General features: G+C 46.3%; 1 protein-coding gene across 16 annotated transcripts in view; it reads left to right on the forward strand.

Moving 5' to 3' along the window:
• Positions 1 to 16,253, forward strand: part of fat3a (FAT atypical cadherin 3a) — a 188,189-nt gene that overhangs the window by 94,209 nt on the left and 77,727 nt on the right. For all 16 annotated transcript variants that reach the window (XR_005898501.2, XR_003787993.3, XM_029171579.3 and 13 more), the window contains one exon: positions 6,744 to 7,019. Coding sequence is in view for 14 of the 16 variants with exons in the window: in XM_029171579.3 (XP_029027412.1) it covers positions 6,744 to 7,019 (276 nt within the window). In the remaining 2 variants the exon portion in view is untranslated. The remainder of the gene's footprint in view (positions 1 to 6,743; positions 7,020 to 16,253) is intronic.

The following is a 16,253-nucleotide window of genomic DNA, read 5'->3' on the forward strand; positions in this document are numbered from 1 at the left end:
GTCAGATTTCGGCAAGGATCGGACCCACATGCACAGCGATGACTCGGTAGACAGTGGATATAGTTAAGAAAGTCTTTAATGACAGAATCCAGGTCACAAAACGGTCCAGGTCATTCACGGAGTAGCAACACCATAGGGCTTAGGCAAAATCGGGTCCGAGGACAGGCGGGAGTCAAAACCAGAAAGGGCTCAGATCACAGGAACAGAATCGGCGGGCGTAGACAGGTCCAGAAACGAGCAGAGTTCAGTAACAGAGTGACTTACGAGAGTGGTCAGGATCAGACGAGAAGCAATGGTCAAAAACGTAACAGGGTCGATAACAGGGTAAGCTGAACTAGACAAATGCTGGAACGTGAGAACAATGAATCAACGATCTGGCGAATAACAACTGTCACAGGTGGTGCTTAAATGTCCTGGGGAGTGATGATGAATAGGGTACAGGTGCGTGAATAAGAACCGGAAGTAAAGTTAGCGCAGGCAGAGTGATGTGACAAACCGGAAACTGCTAAACTAAAACAGGAAGTGAAACTGGAGATCTGACAGTACCCCCCTCCCTACGGCGTCTTCCACGACGCCCATTAGAACCACCCCCCCCCCCTCTCGACCAGGGCGGGCGGAGGGAGGACTCAGGAGGAGGGACCGGGTTCCGACCCCTCGGTCGCGGCCTGGTAGAGGCGTCGTGCTCCTCCCGGGGAAGGGGCCTCCGGGTGCGCCGCATGAAAGTCCCGGATGAGGGACTTGTCCAGAATGTCCCGAGAGGGGACCCAGGAGCGTTCCTCCGGTCCGTATCCCTCCCAATCCACCAGATACTGGAGTCCTCTTCCCCTTCGTCTGCAGTCCAGGAGTTCTTGCACCGTGTAAGCCGGAGCCCCCTCCACGACCCGAGGTGGTGGAGGCGGTTGGTGTGGAGGGACCATTGGGCAGGACCGGAACGGCTTGAGACGACTCACATGGAAAGTCGGGTGGACTCTTAGACTTCTGGGCAGAGAAAGTCTCACCGACACAGGGTTAATAATCCTTGCTATGGTGTATGGACCTATGTATTTGGGTGCCAACTTACGCGGCTGTCCCTGCAACCGTAGGTCCCGGGTCGAGAGCCAGACCTGGTCTCCGACCTCATAGACAGGGCCTGGAGTTCTCCTGCGATCGGCCGTTGCCTTGTAGCGCGCCTGGGCTAATAGCATGGTTTTCCTGGCTCGTAACCATGTCTGCCGGCACCTCCGGACCAAGGCGTGGGCCGAAGGAACGTGGACCTCCTGCTCCAGAGCCGGAAACAGCGGCGGCTGAAAACCATATGCACACTGAAATGGGGTTAAGCCGGTGGAAGTGCAGGGCAAGGTGTTGTGTGCGAATTCTACCCAGACCAGCTTCTGGGACCATGATCCTGGGTTTCGGGATGCTAGGAGGCGCAGGCCCACTTCCAGCTGTTGGTTGGCTCGTTCCGTTTGCCCGTTGGACTCTGGGTGATAGCCAGAGGATAAACTGGCCTCAGCTCCCACTAACGAGCAGAACTCCCTCCAGAAGCGGGAGACAAACTGGGGCCCTCGGTCGGAGACGATGTCCCTGGGGAACCCGTGGAGCCTGAAGACGTTCTCCAGCATCACCTGCGCCGTCTGCTTTGCCGAAGGTAACTTGGGAAGTGGAATAAAGTGCACTAATCTCGAAAACCGATCTACCACCGTCATGACCACCGTCTTTCCCTGTGACGGTGGCAGACCGGTTACAAAGTCCAGAGCCACGTGCGACCAAGGTCTGCACGGAACGGGCAGGGGATGGAGCAGCCCAGCTGGGGGCTGGTGAGGCGACTTACTCATAGCGCAGGTAGGACAGGCGGCGACGTACTCCCGTACGTCCCGCTTCATGGATGGCCACCAGAACCTCTCCCCCACCCTGAAGGAGGTTCGCGGAGCTCCTGGGTGGCCACTGACCGAGGATGCGTGAGCCCAGTGAATTACTTCTCCCCGAAGGTCCGGTGGAACAAATAGTCGATTCGGAGGGCAAGCCGGGGGAACTGGTAGGTCTCGTGCTGCTTCCCTGACGTGGCGCTCCACCGCCCAAGAGACCGCCCCTACCAGACACTCTGCCGGCAATATGGTCTCGGGTTCCGTGGTCTCCTCTAGGGAGTCGTGGAGTCTGGATAGCACGTCGGGCTTGGTGTTTTTGGATCCAGGTCTGTAAGACAGGTGAAAGTTGAATCTACTAAAAAACAGAGCCCACCGGGCCTGACGTGAGTTTAGCCGACGAGCCGACTTCAGGTATTCCAAGTTCTTGTGATCTGTGTATACGAGGAACGGCTGCTCCGCCCCCTCCAACCAATGCCTCCACTCCTCTAGGGCCACTTTAATGGCTAGCAACTCTCGGTCCCCAATGCTATAGTTGCGCTCGGCCGGCGACAGCTTCTTAGACATAAACGCGCATGGGTGAAGCCTACCTCCGGTTGGGTCTCGCTGCGAGAGTACGGCTCCCACGCCCGTGTTGGAGGCGTCCACCTCCACAACAAACTGACCTGCGGGGTCCGGCATCCGTAGCACCGGAGCTGAGACGAAGCTTTCCTTGAGCTGCTGGAAGGCGGCGTCTGCGTCTGGAGTCCATAGAAACGGAGACTTAACAGAGGTTAATTTATGCAGCGGTGCCGCAATATTGCTAAAACGCCGTATGAATTTGCGGTAGAAGTTAGCGAACCCCAGGAACCGTTGGACATCCCTGCGGCACTGGGGAACTGGCCATTCTTCTACCGCTCGAGTCTTGGACGGATCCATCTGGATCCGCCCCTTTGACACAATGAACCCTAGGAAGGCTACGGTGTCCACATGAAACTCACATTTCTCCGCCTTAACAAACAACCTGTGCTCCAACAGTCTCTTGAGCACCTGACGGACATGTGAGATGTGCTCCTCCTTGGAGCGTGAGAAGATGAGGATATCATCTAAGTAAACAAAAACAAAATCATTAATCATGGGCCCGAGAATGTCATTGACAAAGGCCTGGAACACCGCCGGTGCATTGGTGAGCCCGAACGGCATAACCAGGTACTCGAAGTGCCCGTTGGGCGTGTTGAAAGCCGTCTTCCACTCATCACCCTCGCGAATGCGCACCAGATGGTACGCATTGCGAAGGTCCAATTTCGTGAAACACGTGGCACCGGAGAGAAGTTCGAAGGCCGAGGAAAGTAGAGGTAAGGGGTAGGAATCCCGTATCGTGATGTCATTAAGCCCTCTGTAGTCGATGCATGGCCTAAGCGAACCGTCTTTCTTTCCCACGAAGAAGAAACCTGCTCCCGCGGGCGACGATGACGGCCGTATGATCCCTGAGGCTAGTGCTGTGTCCAAATACTCTTTCATGGCCGTTCGCTCCTTTGGGGACAAGTGGAACAGCCTTCCCTTGGGTGGTGCCGTGCCGGGCCTTAAGTTAATTGCACAGTCATGCTTCCTGTGTGGTGGTAGGGATGTGGCCCTGACCTTACAAAAAACTGTTCGTAGGTCGTGATAGCACCCTGGGACGTCCTTGAGGTCAATCTCCTCCCCTCCCTCCTGCTCCGTTGCCTTCTGTGGGTCTGCTGGTTCGAGCGTGGACTGGAAGCAGGAGGTCCGACAATCCTCACTCCATTCCCGTACCTCTCCACTCCTCCAGTCGAGTGTGGGGTTGTGCCGCCTCAGCCAAGTGTGCCCTAAAACCACAGGATGATAGCAGGATTCCACCACTAAAAACGTGATTTTTTCCAAATGACCATCAGCAAACATCATGGGAACAGGGACGGTGTGATGTGTAACCCTCCATAGTCTGCGACCGTCCAGTGCCTCCGTTTCCACTGGCGACGCTAGGGGGGCTGTCTGAATGCCCAAGCGCTCCACCAACCCTGCGTCCATCAGGCTGGCGTCTGCTCCGGAGTCGATTAGCACCGCCAGCTGGAGAGAACGGGTACTTGAAGATAAGGTCACGGTGGGTAACGATCTTGCGGCGGCCCCGCCGAGAATGGTTCGGCTCATCGCTATCCGCCGCTCTAGAGATGAGCCTGGCCTTTTACTGGACACCTTGCTGCGTAGTGTCCCCCCTGCCCACAGTACATACACAGTTGCTGGGCGCGTCGCCTCCGTCTTTCCTCCTCAGTAAGACGTGCGCGCCCGATCTGCATGGGTTCCTCTGTATTACGGGTCTCGCCCGTCTCTCTCTGACTTGCCTGACCACTCGTTCCTCTCGACGACCTCCGTGGGCTCTCAGCGGGAACGTAGTGAGGTTCCCTCGTTCTCTCCTCACAGTGATGTTCTCGTTCGCTGTTCGTCAGCCGTCGGTCGATCCGTATGGCCAGCGCGATCATGTCATCCAAAGCGCTGGGAAGCTCGCGGCTGGCCAGGCAGTCCTTTACCCGACGTGACAGCCCGCGAATAAAAACGTCTCCGAGCGCGGTGGCGTCCCAACCCGCCTCCGCTGCCAGCGTCCGGAATTCTATGGCGTATTTGGCCGTCGTTCTCCTCCCTTGGCGGATGTTCACCAACCTTTGCGCAGCCTCGCGCCCCGGAATGATTTCCTGAAAGATCTGTTTCAGTGCTTCCGAAAAGGAGGTGAATGTGGCCACGCAGGGAGAGTTGTTCTGCCACTCTGCTGTGGCCCACGCTTCTGCCTCGCCGGTCAGATGAGAAATGGCATACGCCACTCGTGATCTTTCCGTGGGGAAGGCAGGTGAGTGCAGCTCGAAATGAATCTCGCATTGTGTAACGAATGCCCGGCAATCGCCGGACTCACCCGAGAAGCGTGTGGGCGCTCCCAAACGAGCGTCGGGAGCCGGGATGACAACCATGGGTGCTGAAGCGATCGCGCTCGTCCCGGTGGCCGCTGCGGGCGCCTGGATCGGCGTCTTGTCTGCCGGGTTGCGTTGAATCAGCCGGCTCACCGCCTCCGCCAGTCCTGCCACCGTCTCCTCTTGTCGCAGAGCGCAATCCGTCAGCTTCTGCAACGCCTCGTTCGTCCTCTCCTCCTGCTCGCTGAGCCGCTGCCCCTGAGCGAGGAGCGCAGCACGGAGGGTCTCAACGCTGGCTGGGTCCATGTCTGGCCAGATCGTTCTGTCAGATTTCGGCAAGGATCGGACCCACATGCACAGCGATGACTCGGTAGACAGTGGATATAGTTAAGAAAGTCTTTAATGACAGAATCCAGGTCACAAAACGGTCCAGGTCATTCACGGAGTAGCAACACCATAGGGCTTAGGCAAAATCGGGTCCGAGGACAGGCGGGAGTCAAAACCAGAAAGGGCTCAGATCACAGGAACAGAATCGGCGGGCGTAGACAGGTCCAGAAACGAGCAGAGTTCAGTAACAGAGTGACTTACGAGAGTGGTCAGGATCAGACGAGAAGCAATGGTCAAAAACGTAACAGGGTCGATAACAGGGTAAGCTGAACTAGACAAATGCTGGAACGTGAGAACAATGAATCAACGATCTGGCGAATAACAACTGTCACAGGTGGTGCTTAAATGTCCTGGGGAGTGATGATGAATAGGGTACAGGTGCGTGAATAAGAACCGGAAGTAAAGTTAGCGCAGGCAGAGTGATGTGACAAACCGGAAACTGCTAAACTAAAACAGGAAGTGAAACTGGAGATCTGACAACATTACAGGGGATTCCAGACTAAAAGAGAAACACAAGTCCAAGAAGCCACATTTGTGCCTGACGGGTGGCTGGTGCCAGCTGTTTATAAAGGGTAGCCATTGACAGTGTCATCAATGCAAATACTAATATCAGTCTTAGCTCCAAAGTTGTCCCAGTCATTGACAGGGACAAGTCTTTTGTCATTAAGCACACTTTTAACACAAATCAATCACCACAGACACTGACAAGAGGCCTGCAGCAAATAAAAGCCAGGTCAAGACGCATTACTTATCTCCCCTCCTCCGTGGCCCAGTACATACCTACAATATATCAACTTTGACCTCATTTGACATCATGTTCCACTCATCTCTCTGCTAGTCCTTTCTGACACCAGGCACAATGCACCTGATCCTTAGCTTCCATTGCACCACCCCTGGCTTCCACCCCTGGCCTATTCCTCTTACCTAAACTAGGTTGGCATTCTGCCTACAGATAGCCTGAGCTAATTACATACATTATTACTATACTTAGGTCTGCTGCTAAAGTCAGTGATTTATCTGAGATTTCTGAATGTAGAGAGCCTGTTCTCAGAGAGGTGTTGGTGCTTTTTATGCATCCATCATTATGAATGATTTTTATTATCTATATCTTTTTGGTTTTGTTTCATCACACTGCTACAGTTCAGATTCATTTCCTCTTGTCTCTGCCAACCTGTATGTCTCTTCCTGTCTTGTACTGGGATTCATCACAGATGTCTGTCACTCAGAAACTTTCCATGAGTCATGACACACACCATCTACCAACCCCTTGCATGACTTGTCTGCAGTCACACATTCAAATCATTTACAATACGCTCTGTTATGTCACTGCAGTGACACTAATGATAGCAAACTGATGGAATAAAGCTGGAAACAGCGAAATGCAGGACGACAATTACTTTGTCTAGACTAGAAACAAGAAACCACAAAGAAGTCTGTCCAGGTTTCAGGTTGTTTTTGAATGTTAAAATGTGAAGATTCCTGAGAATGAAACTCCAAATCCAACATATCTTTGTTAGGAAATATTGTATGTCTATTATGTTGACCTGGTTCACTGCCAATGCAGGTATATGCTTCAATGGCTAATGTGTGAACCAATTTAAATTTTCTCCTTCTACTCTAGGTTCATATCACTGTCATGGACAACAATGACAACGCTCCCATCTTCTCCCAGATGTCCTATGACGTCACCATTTCTGAAGATACACCACCTGACACAGAGGTGGTTCAGGTTCTGGCATCAGACCGCGATGAGCATCATCGGTTGACCTATTCTATTCAGAGCTCCATAGACCCTAACAGCATGCGTCTGTTCCGGATCCACCCTTCCCTGGGCACCATCTACACGGCTCAGAGGCTGGACCATGAGGCCTGTGCCCAGCACATCCTCACTGTCATTGTAAGATATGTTTTGGTTTAATACTAACATACTGTAGGTGGCAATCTGCTCACACTGCTAATCCTGAAACGCATGGTCAACGCATGTCATTGTCCCTTTTATACTCTTATACCCTCAAAATTTTTGACCCAGGTTTGAGTCTCAGTTGGTCTGAATTTTTGAAAAACTGCGTAAAAAATGCCTTTTTATTATTTGGCCCACAAGACATTTTTACATAACTAATAGAGCTGGCCCGCTGATATTAAGTTTTGGGACATCCAGGATTTGATGTCTTTTAGACAACTTTGAATTTTCATTAGTTGATCTGTTTAATTTGTTTCCAAAGACATATATAGCTGAGTATCATCTGCATAACAATGGAAATTCATAGAATGCTTCCTAATAATATCACCTAGAGACATGTATAGACTGAACAGTATTGGAGCAAGCACAGAGAGTGGTACAGTGGCAGCGGTTCAAAGTGACTAGGGTTTTTACTGCAGTACCGCCGCGTCGCCACGGTGCAGCGAGTGCGTTGCTGACTAAAGATTTTTAATCCTGCAGTCGGCTGAAAAAATCAGGACGCTAGTCTTGTTTTAACCACCAGGTGGCGCAGCGTTGATTAGAAGCCTCCAAAGCACTACAGCGTAACTGAGGTCCGACTGTTCATTTCTACCTGTAACACACATATATTACACCAGACCTATTTTACTATTAAGTATCTGTTGTGTGTTCAAAAGGGGGGAGTGTGAAGGGCAACAACTTGTTGATGGCTTAGCTGGTTTCTGTTCACTGCAAAGTTATAATTGTTCTGTGTGGTTTAAAACAGGCAGCGCCACAGCAGCAACACATTCTTGTTTTTATTCTCCTCAGCTTTTTCGTGTCTTTAATAAGAAGTCTCTTAAAAATATGTACACACCCACCGCTCTAACATCTGATACAACACATTGACTTCACATAATACCATGATTATGCGTCGCGGTTTAATTAATATAATTTGAATGCGCAAGTAAAGACGTAGAGCGCAGTCCATCTGCGACTACAGCCGCTTATTTAGGTTTTAAACTTCCACAACTTGTTAATGAATGTTTTCCAATTGTCGTAGATTTTACGTAAATAACCGTAATAATCATAGGAATTTGTTTTACAGCAGTTGTCGATCGTAATTTTGACAGGACGCCAGAAATCAGCAGATCTACAGCGACGCATTACAGCAACATGTTTGTTCCTACGCGTTTACTCTGTGTCTGCAGAACTGCAGTTTGACTAGTTTTGACTGTGCGTGTCATTGTAACTGAGTGGCTGAGAGCACTTATTCCGCCCATGTATGTTGCAACATTTTCATTTCCCATCCGTCCATCCAGCCACTTTCACCGGCGTTTTCGTTTCTCTTTCGATGAGCGGCAAACGGATTTTAATCAAAGCACCGCCTTACAAACCAATAAAACAGGCAAACATATTTGTTTTTTACAAAAAGACACGGAATTGGAGGTAATATGTTTTTATTGTTTAGAGACAAACGGAAAACACAAAAAGTCGTTCTCTCGTTACCTCTGCTTATAATTTGGTGGAGACATCAAACTTTTACACAAACATGTGACGTGTTTCGGAGTCATGTGTCCAGACAGAGAGTGACCAATACACAAATGTATGGATGTGCAAATGCGGGCTACGAGAGAAACAGGCAGTGGTGCACTAGATGTAGCGAGAATTTGTTTTGACTGTGCGTGTCATTGTAACTGAATGAGTGGCTGATGTGACTTATTCGGCCCGTGTACGTTTCAAAACTTTGATTTCCCACCCGTCTATCTATCCTGAATAAAAGCACCGCATTACAAACCAATAAACTGAACAAAAATATTTTTTAACAAAAACACACGGACTTGAATTTTAAGCTGTTTTTTTCGTTTAGAGAAAAACGAAAAACAAAAAACCTCTGCTTTTAATTTTTAATCGAAGCTCATCCGTGGACGGGTCGCGGGGCAGCAGTCGTAGCAGAGAGCTCCAGACTGCCGCTCCAATGAAACACGAGATCGAATGAAATGTGATGTGTTTCATACTCAGATGACTTGGATCTGAGTTCGACCAAGCTTTTGTTTGTCTCATGTTTGCTCACAGTCGCAAAGGCAAACTTCTCATCCCTCCCCTCCCCCGTAGAGGCGCATAGACATGCTAATGTGTTGCTACTACTCGATCAGCAGGTGAGAAATACTTCAGCTCCGGGACAAAGCTCCGTGAGAGACTGGGCAGCGTCGGGCGGCGTGATCAGCTGCAGGTCTAAGACTCATTAATGCAGCAAGTAGTTTGTTCTACATACGTTTACTCTGCAAAAATAAACGTATGTATTTATCGTAGCTTTCTGATCTAAGTTATTTGTAGCACTTCGACATTCGTTTAAAATATGCAGTGCATTAAAATGAAAATACTATTGTTATTATTTATTACCTTTATTGTAAACACAGTATTAATTGCACAATTTGGACTGGCGAAGATTTGCGCTTCTTTCATAATAATCATGGATAATCAAGGAAGAAACTGCAGTTCATAGATGTTATTCAGGGACGGTTTAATAAAGAGTCAGTGTGTTGTTCAACTGAACTGTCAGCCAAGGTACGTGCATTATCAAATGAATGCGCCTGTCAGCGGGGAAGACATCAACTCTATTTAGTCGCTGTTCAGTCGCTGCTGCCGTCTCCTCCCCAGTTCACACACCTTAACACTAGGACTACTGGGTTTTCTAAATATACCAGTTCCTACTACAAGGTGTTCCTACGAAGTTAACCAGCTGTTTATTTCGTTATTACTCCTTTCACCTGTACCACATAAAGTCATTGCAGAGATACAGCCGTGTTCCTACAAAGTTAACCAGCTGTTTATTTCATTATTCCTTCTTTCATGTCCGTTTGTTGAATGAAAGTGGGCGTGGCCATCCACGTCCCAGAGCAGGGACACTGGGGGAAGGGGAAACGCTCATCAACACGCAGGACATAGATCTGCGTTTCTCTGCTGCTACAGCCTCGCTGCGTTGGGTTGTTAGTCTCCCTTTCACCTGTACCATATGAAATGTTTTCCCACAAAGTTGATCAGCTGCTTTCAGAATCAGAATCGTTTTTATTGCCCAGGTTTGAACAGGGCAAACATTATTTTTATTTACAAAAAAAATTAAAACGTTCACATGTGATTTGTAAATGCTGCACTGAGCTCTTTTGCTTTGACGAGTTTTGTGTCTACATGAAAGCGGGCAGAACAACGTCCGAACCATCGAATACGTTTCCAGATTGACCGGTGATGCCGCACGGGTTGCTCTCAGTCACAGCAGCTGTTTGAAGCAGGGAAAAGCGAGTTAGCTGTCCTCGTCAGTGCCTTGACAATGTTTTATCATCGGTTAGATCTCTGAGCCCTGACTTTTATGTCTTCTTTGGATTAAAAAACAAATGTTGAATGTTCTCAAATAATATAATATTGCCGCCCTCCGCGGCTCCCACTGTTTGTTTTTTTTCATTGAAAACGTGGGTGTTACTGGTGGCAGACCTCTGGTCTAGATCATCCTTATTCACTTTTTTACATTGTAGTAGTGTAACCTTAGTTAGTATTCCTTTTTATTTTTTATTTTATGTTTGGGAAACGTGACATTTCAGCTACTGTGATTTTATTTGTCATCAACATTAGTTCCTACCTGCCCTTGTTGACGGGGGACAGGAAAAAGGTGACGCGCGTTGGATAAGGAAAAAGTGTACATGTGCAGTACTGTCTTGCCGTGTGGTGCATTAAAGAAGCATACCACGTAAAGAAAATTGTAGCCCGTACCAACAGCGAGAAATCAGGGTTACAGTAGCTTGTCTGCCACAAATCGAACGCTGCACGCGGGAGGGCGCTCCGTTCAGCTTCTTATTTTTGTTTTTAAACTGCCATAATTTGCCATAATTTACTTATGTCCATAACTTCATACTATAACGCGACCAGCAGTTCATGGTCTTGGAGATCCATGCACTAAGTAATACAACGTTGTCATCTCGTGATCACATGATGATGATGAGACGCTGTTTTTCCAATAATAAAATTAAAAAACTGCTTCCACTCAGACTCGAACCCCGGACAAAAAAAACTTTGTAGCCGTGCATGTTAACCACTAGGCCACCCAAGACCTGATCATTGGTTGTTCTACAAGAGGCTATATGACGTAAGCAACTACGATGTTTTAGGACCAAAAGTGGGAGTCAAACGCCACCTACAGGCCAGAAGGACGTAACACACTCCTCCCGCAGTGCAAACCGGGCACTGGCGCGGCAGATTTGAAAACCAAACACGGTGGGGGTAGACACTTTTACCGGCTGCCTCTGTACTCCATAGCTAATCCTTGTGCAAATGGAGGATTTGTTGTTAACATGAACAAACTGGAATCTGTTCAACAAATAGGATTTAAACCATCCCAGTGATGTTCCTTTAATTTCAATGCTATGTTCTAATCTCTGTAATTAATGTTATGATCACTTGTATCAAATGCAGCACTAAGATCTAACAGGACAAGGACAGAAACAAGACCATTGTCTGAAGCTAAGAGAAGATCATTGAGTGATTCGAACTACAAAGCATTCACTGTATTGAGATTTAAATCTTTATTATTATTATTATTTTTCAGCAGAGCCCCTTCTTGTGCTGTCTGTAGTAGGTGTTAAACGTGCTAATGTGGCCACCCAATTCCACGGTAAAAATAAAACAAGCTCTCACACTATTAAGAGCTTCGCTCTTATTATTTTCTTATCTTTCTTATTTTCTTATTTCGCTCTGTTGGTTTCATTGTCTCAGCGCTTCATCGAAGAAATGGCGTTCAACGTTCAAATGTGTGTCGACTTTAGGAGATGGGAGCACATACTTTTCACGTTTTCATCTTTTCAACTTTTCAACTTTTAACGCTATTCTAGGTTTTTTATCGTTTTTTTATACTGATCGTCTATGGGAATCATCGTCAACTTCTCGTCAACTTTGGCTCGTCAATTTTGGGTCGTTATGGCATCGTCATACTTTATCGTACAATCATTGTTCAATGTGCATCATTGTTAGACGATCAAGGGTATTGAAGCATTGACATTCATGAAGTGAGGTTATTTCTGTCATACCTATTATGGCTTTGCTGAAATATTATATTCGTATTCATCAGCATAGAAACTCTGCTTTCACAAAGCAGAGTGAGCCTGAGTTTCCCGCCTTTCGTCTCCCTTTCGGCTCAGTGTACACAGCAGTTCCATGCTTATTACTGATTAGTCAACTACACTATTGGATTGTGTTGTAATTAAGCACACACTTCCTCTAAATCCTTTCAAAATAAAAGCACCAAGCCAAATAATAAGCTTTAATAGCAATATTTTTGCTTTTGGCTTGGTAATTATGACTATTTAAAGATTGATTAACAGTTTAGTAATTACCCACACATGCTTCCTCTACGTCCTTTCAAAATAAAAGCACCAATGCAATTTATTAGCTTTAACTGCACCTTTTTGCCTTTGAATCTTTATTCATGACTATTATGACTAATTAACAGTTACGTAATTACCCCCACACATTTCCTCGAACTCCTTTTAAAAATAAAAGCACCAATATCAATTTATTTGTTTTAAAGGAAGATTTCTGGTTCTGACTGAATAATTACAGATTGTTAATGAGACTATTTTACAGTTCAGCAAATAATGACACACACTTCCTTTGGTGCTTTTACTTTGATCTAAGTCTATTGTTTTAATAGCACAATTTTTGCTTTTGAATTAAAAATTATCACTATTTAATGACACACAACCTCTAAATCCTAAATAAAAGCGCCAATGTAATTTATTAACTTAAATGGCAAGATTTCTGCTTTCCGACTGGTTAATTAGGACTAGTTATTAAACTACTAAACAATTAATTACAAAAATACTTCCTTCAAATCCTTTCAAATTAAACAGCTAGTCAGCTTTTTCATGATTGTCAACAATGCACCTTGGTCAACTTTTTAATCTTTGACATCTTTTTACCTTGGTCAACTTTTGAATAGTTGTCATCTTTTAAATGTTGTCATCATTTTACCTTGGTCGTCTTTTTAATCACCATCTTTTTAATTGCTGTCATTGTTTTTATCTATGTCAACATCCTTTTTTTCTGTCACTTTTTTCTTCTCAGCGCATTGTTGTAGAATCATCATTCAACCTTTTAAACGTGCGTCATCTTTAGGAGATTACGGCTATTACTTTTCACGTTTTCAGCTTTTCAGCTTTTAACGTTATTCAACTTTTTTCATCAAATTTCTTAAAACATCTATAATATAGTTGAATATTGGTGATACATTATGATCTAACAATTTTTGGGGGGAAATAGATATATTTATATTTTGATGTTGTTGCATAAACATGTCTTAGATGGGAGTGGAACCCAGGTATCCCTCTCTAAAGTCACGGACTTAAGCCATTGAGCCACAGGATATCGAAGCTGAATGAGGACATAGCTGAAGAGCTTTCTCCAGATGGAGAGAACTCTTAGCCATTTTAACACTGTGTAGCAGAACCGGGGGGGGGGGGGGGGGGGGGGGGGGGGGGGGGGGGGGGGGGGGGGGGGTTTTATTCCCGTCCTGAACCACTAAGGCTTAAGGGTAAAGTAACCATTCTGTGTTTGTAGTAGTGATGTGTCGTTCATGAACGATTTGTTCAATATAAAAACTAATCTTTTATATGACTCGGGAGGAACGAGTCCTCTCAGACTCGTTCAGTTCCATGCAGTACCTTCTTTCGACACATGGCAGCAGCTACTTAAGCTCAGTCAGCAGGACAGGAAACAGAAATGATTCGTTCAGAACTGACTCAACTAAGTGTTATTCCACAAGGATTAGTTTTTTTGTCACGTGACAGCCAGGCCGCGCAGGAGCAGCGAGTGCTCCAGTTTTTTCCTACGGATTCTTATGGAGCGTTCGTTCGTTCTTTTGTCACTCAGCTACAGTGCTGTGTGGACTGAAAAACAAGGAAATGAACGATGTCTGATTTCTGACATTTATTTATTTGTCACTTCACAGTCGACATACATTATTTATTCATGGAATCATAATTAATTAGTGGTCTTTTATTCTTGTAGATGTGTGTAGTCCTATTGTGTATATAATGTAAAGTGTGTTTGTGCAGTAAATCAATACTTCCGAACATTATATCAACATGTTGATTTTGTGGTCCTGTATACACTGCCACAATCATAAAATATGATAATTTTATGATTATAATAATAATACTAATAATATTAATATTATAATATTATTAGACACACAACATGCTTTTTACAACAGATTTTAAGGTGCAAACATGAAGAGTCTGATGCAAAAGTCATTCACCAATTACTGCAAGGGTCACTCCTTCTCACACCAGTTTCTGTTAGGGTGCGTTACCCATAATGCACTCTAAATTTGCATATATTGCTGAATGCTGAAATGATCAGGCATGAGAAAATGTAACATTGGTAAGATCAAACACCACCATATTCTCATAAAAAATGTGAAAATGCAATTATCACAAATTGCAGCTTATAAAAGTGGACTTGCAAAAATATCAAAACTTCAACATCAATCAATGAAAGGGTCACTCGTTTTCACACAAGTTTCTGTTAGGATGCCACAATTGTTTGCAATTTACTAACCATAATGCATCGTGATCTAATTCGCATACAATGCTGAATAGCTGAAAGTGGTTAATACAAAAGGGGACACCTGGATATATCTATTTAAGTAAACCATTATTAGACTGTCCTTCCATGAAAAGAAAGTTTACATTTACTTTCGTTAGAACATCACTGCCTTTCTAGTTGTCTGGTCCTGTGCTTCAGGCTGTGGATCTCTTTTTCTTTTTTTTTCCTTTTTTCTTTTTGTTCTGTTCGGCAGTTCAACAAGCAGCATGTATTAGGCTGAATGCCATATTGTGATGGACAGCTTTGCTTTTACAAGTGGAGTATATAAGAAATATTAATATTCTTCTTGATTAATGGATTATTTAATGTTTTATTTAGCTAATCCTACATATGTGTAAAGTTGCTGCGTTGGTGGACAGGTTAAGTTTCTGCTTTGGGCTTTGTGTGCGAGGGGGTGGATGTGAAACCAGCTGCTGAAACCAAGCAAATCCGTTAAGCAACCATTAGTGCAAAATAAATAAGCAGGGATGTACCTTAGGCTAACACATTCAAAACTAAACAACTGCTGTACTGTGGTTTAGCTTTGATATTAATACTAATACCAATAATAGTGTTAAGGTATGTGCACACACTCATACAAACATTCACATATCATACGCATACACATATGGATTGTTATACATATCTCATGCTACTCAATAATAGCCATGACATACAACATCACAATTTCCATATTTACCCATTAGGTGTTGAGTGTCCCACTACAAGGTTAGTAGAGCTGTAGCTTAGCATTGTTCACCCTTTGGGTGAGGCAGACGTTGGTGCATGAACAATGCCTCTTGTGAAAGCCAGGGTGATGTGAGGAGCTCGGCCACTACGCCCATCCAACAAGCAGAGGAAAGAATCCTAGCAGCCAGAGAGCCCACACACTTTCAGTTCCAGAAGGGCAGGTGTTGCGACCCGAGCCCACACAGAGCCACCCAGGCAGAGCTGCAGCAGCCACAGAGACAGCACCCGAGGCCAGAGTGGGCCACCGTGGGTCAACACTGTCCGCCCCATGAGAACCAGGGGCAAACACTCCCCCCGGTGGGAGGGTCGACCTGATAGAATGGAACCCAAGGACCCACGTTCCGTATGGAGCCCACCAGCAGATTCCCCAGACGCGCCCAGAGCAGAACATATACCCTGGCACCACATCGGGCCTGCAGCACGGGCTTGGTGGGGGTCAGCAGAATAGAGACCACCCAGGCTGCGGATCCATGTATCCCGGGCGGAAAACGGGACCCCCTACACTCCAACTGCACCACACGCATATACACTCACACAGACGCACACACACACCCACACGTACATCAATAAACTGCCACAAACTCTCTAACGAACTAGTCAAATCATACATGAACTCATGCACTCTCAGATACATTCTCGCACCTACACAATTGCATGATCTCATTCATGGGGAGGGTAGGTCTCCGGCCTGCCGTCCATGTGGTCCAGGCAGGGACTGCAGCTCCTCCTAAGCCCCCCCCCCCCCCCCCCCCCCCCAACCCGGGAGAAGCAGGGGGCAACGGGAAAGGCACACCAGAACCCTGCAACCCAGCTTGGACGTGAGTGTGTGGA

This window comes from Betta splendens, chromosome 13 (assembly GCF_900634795.4).
Source record: "Betta splendens chromosome 13, fBetSpl5.4, whole genome shotgun sequence".
Lineage (NCBI taxonomy): Eukaryota > Metazoa > Chordata > Actinopteri > Anabantiformes > Osphronemidae > Betta > Betta splendens.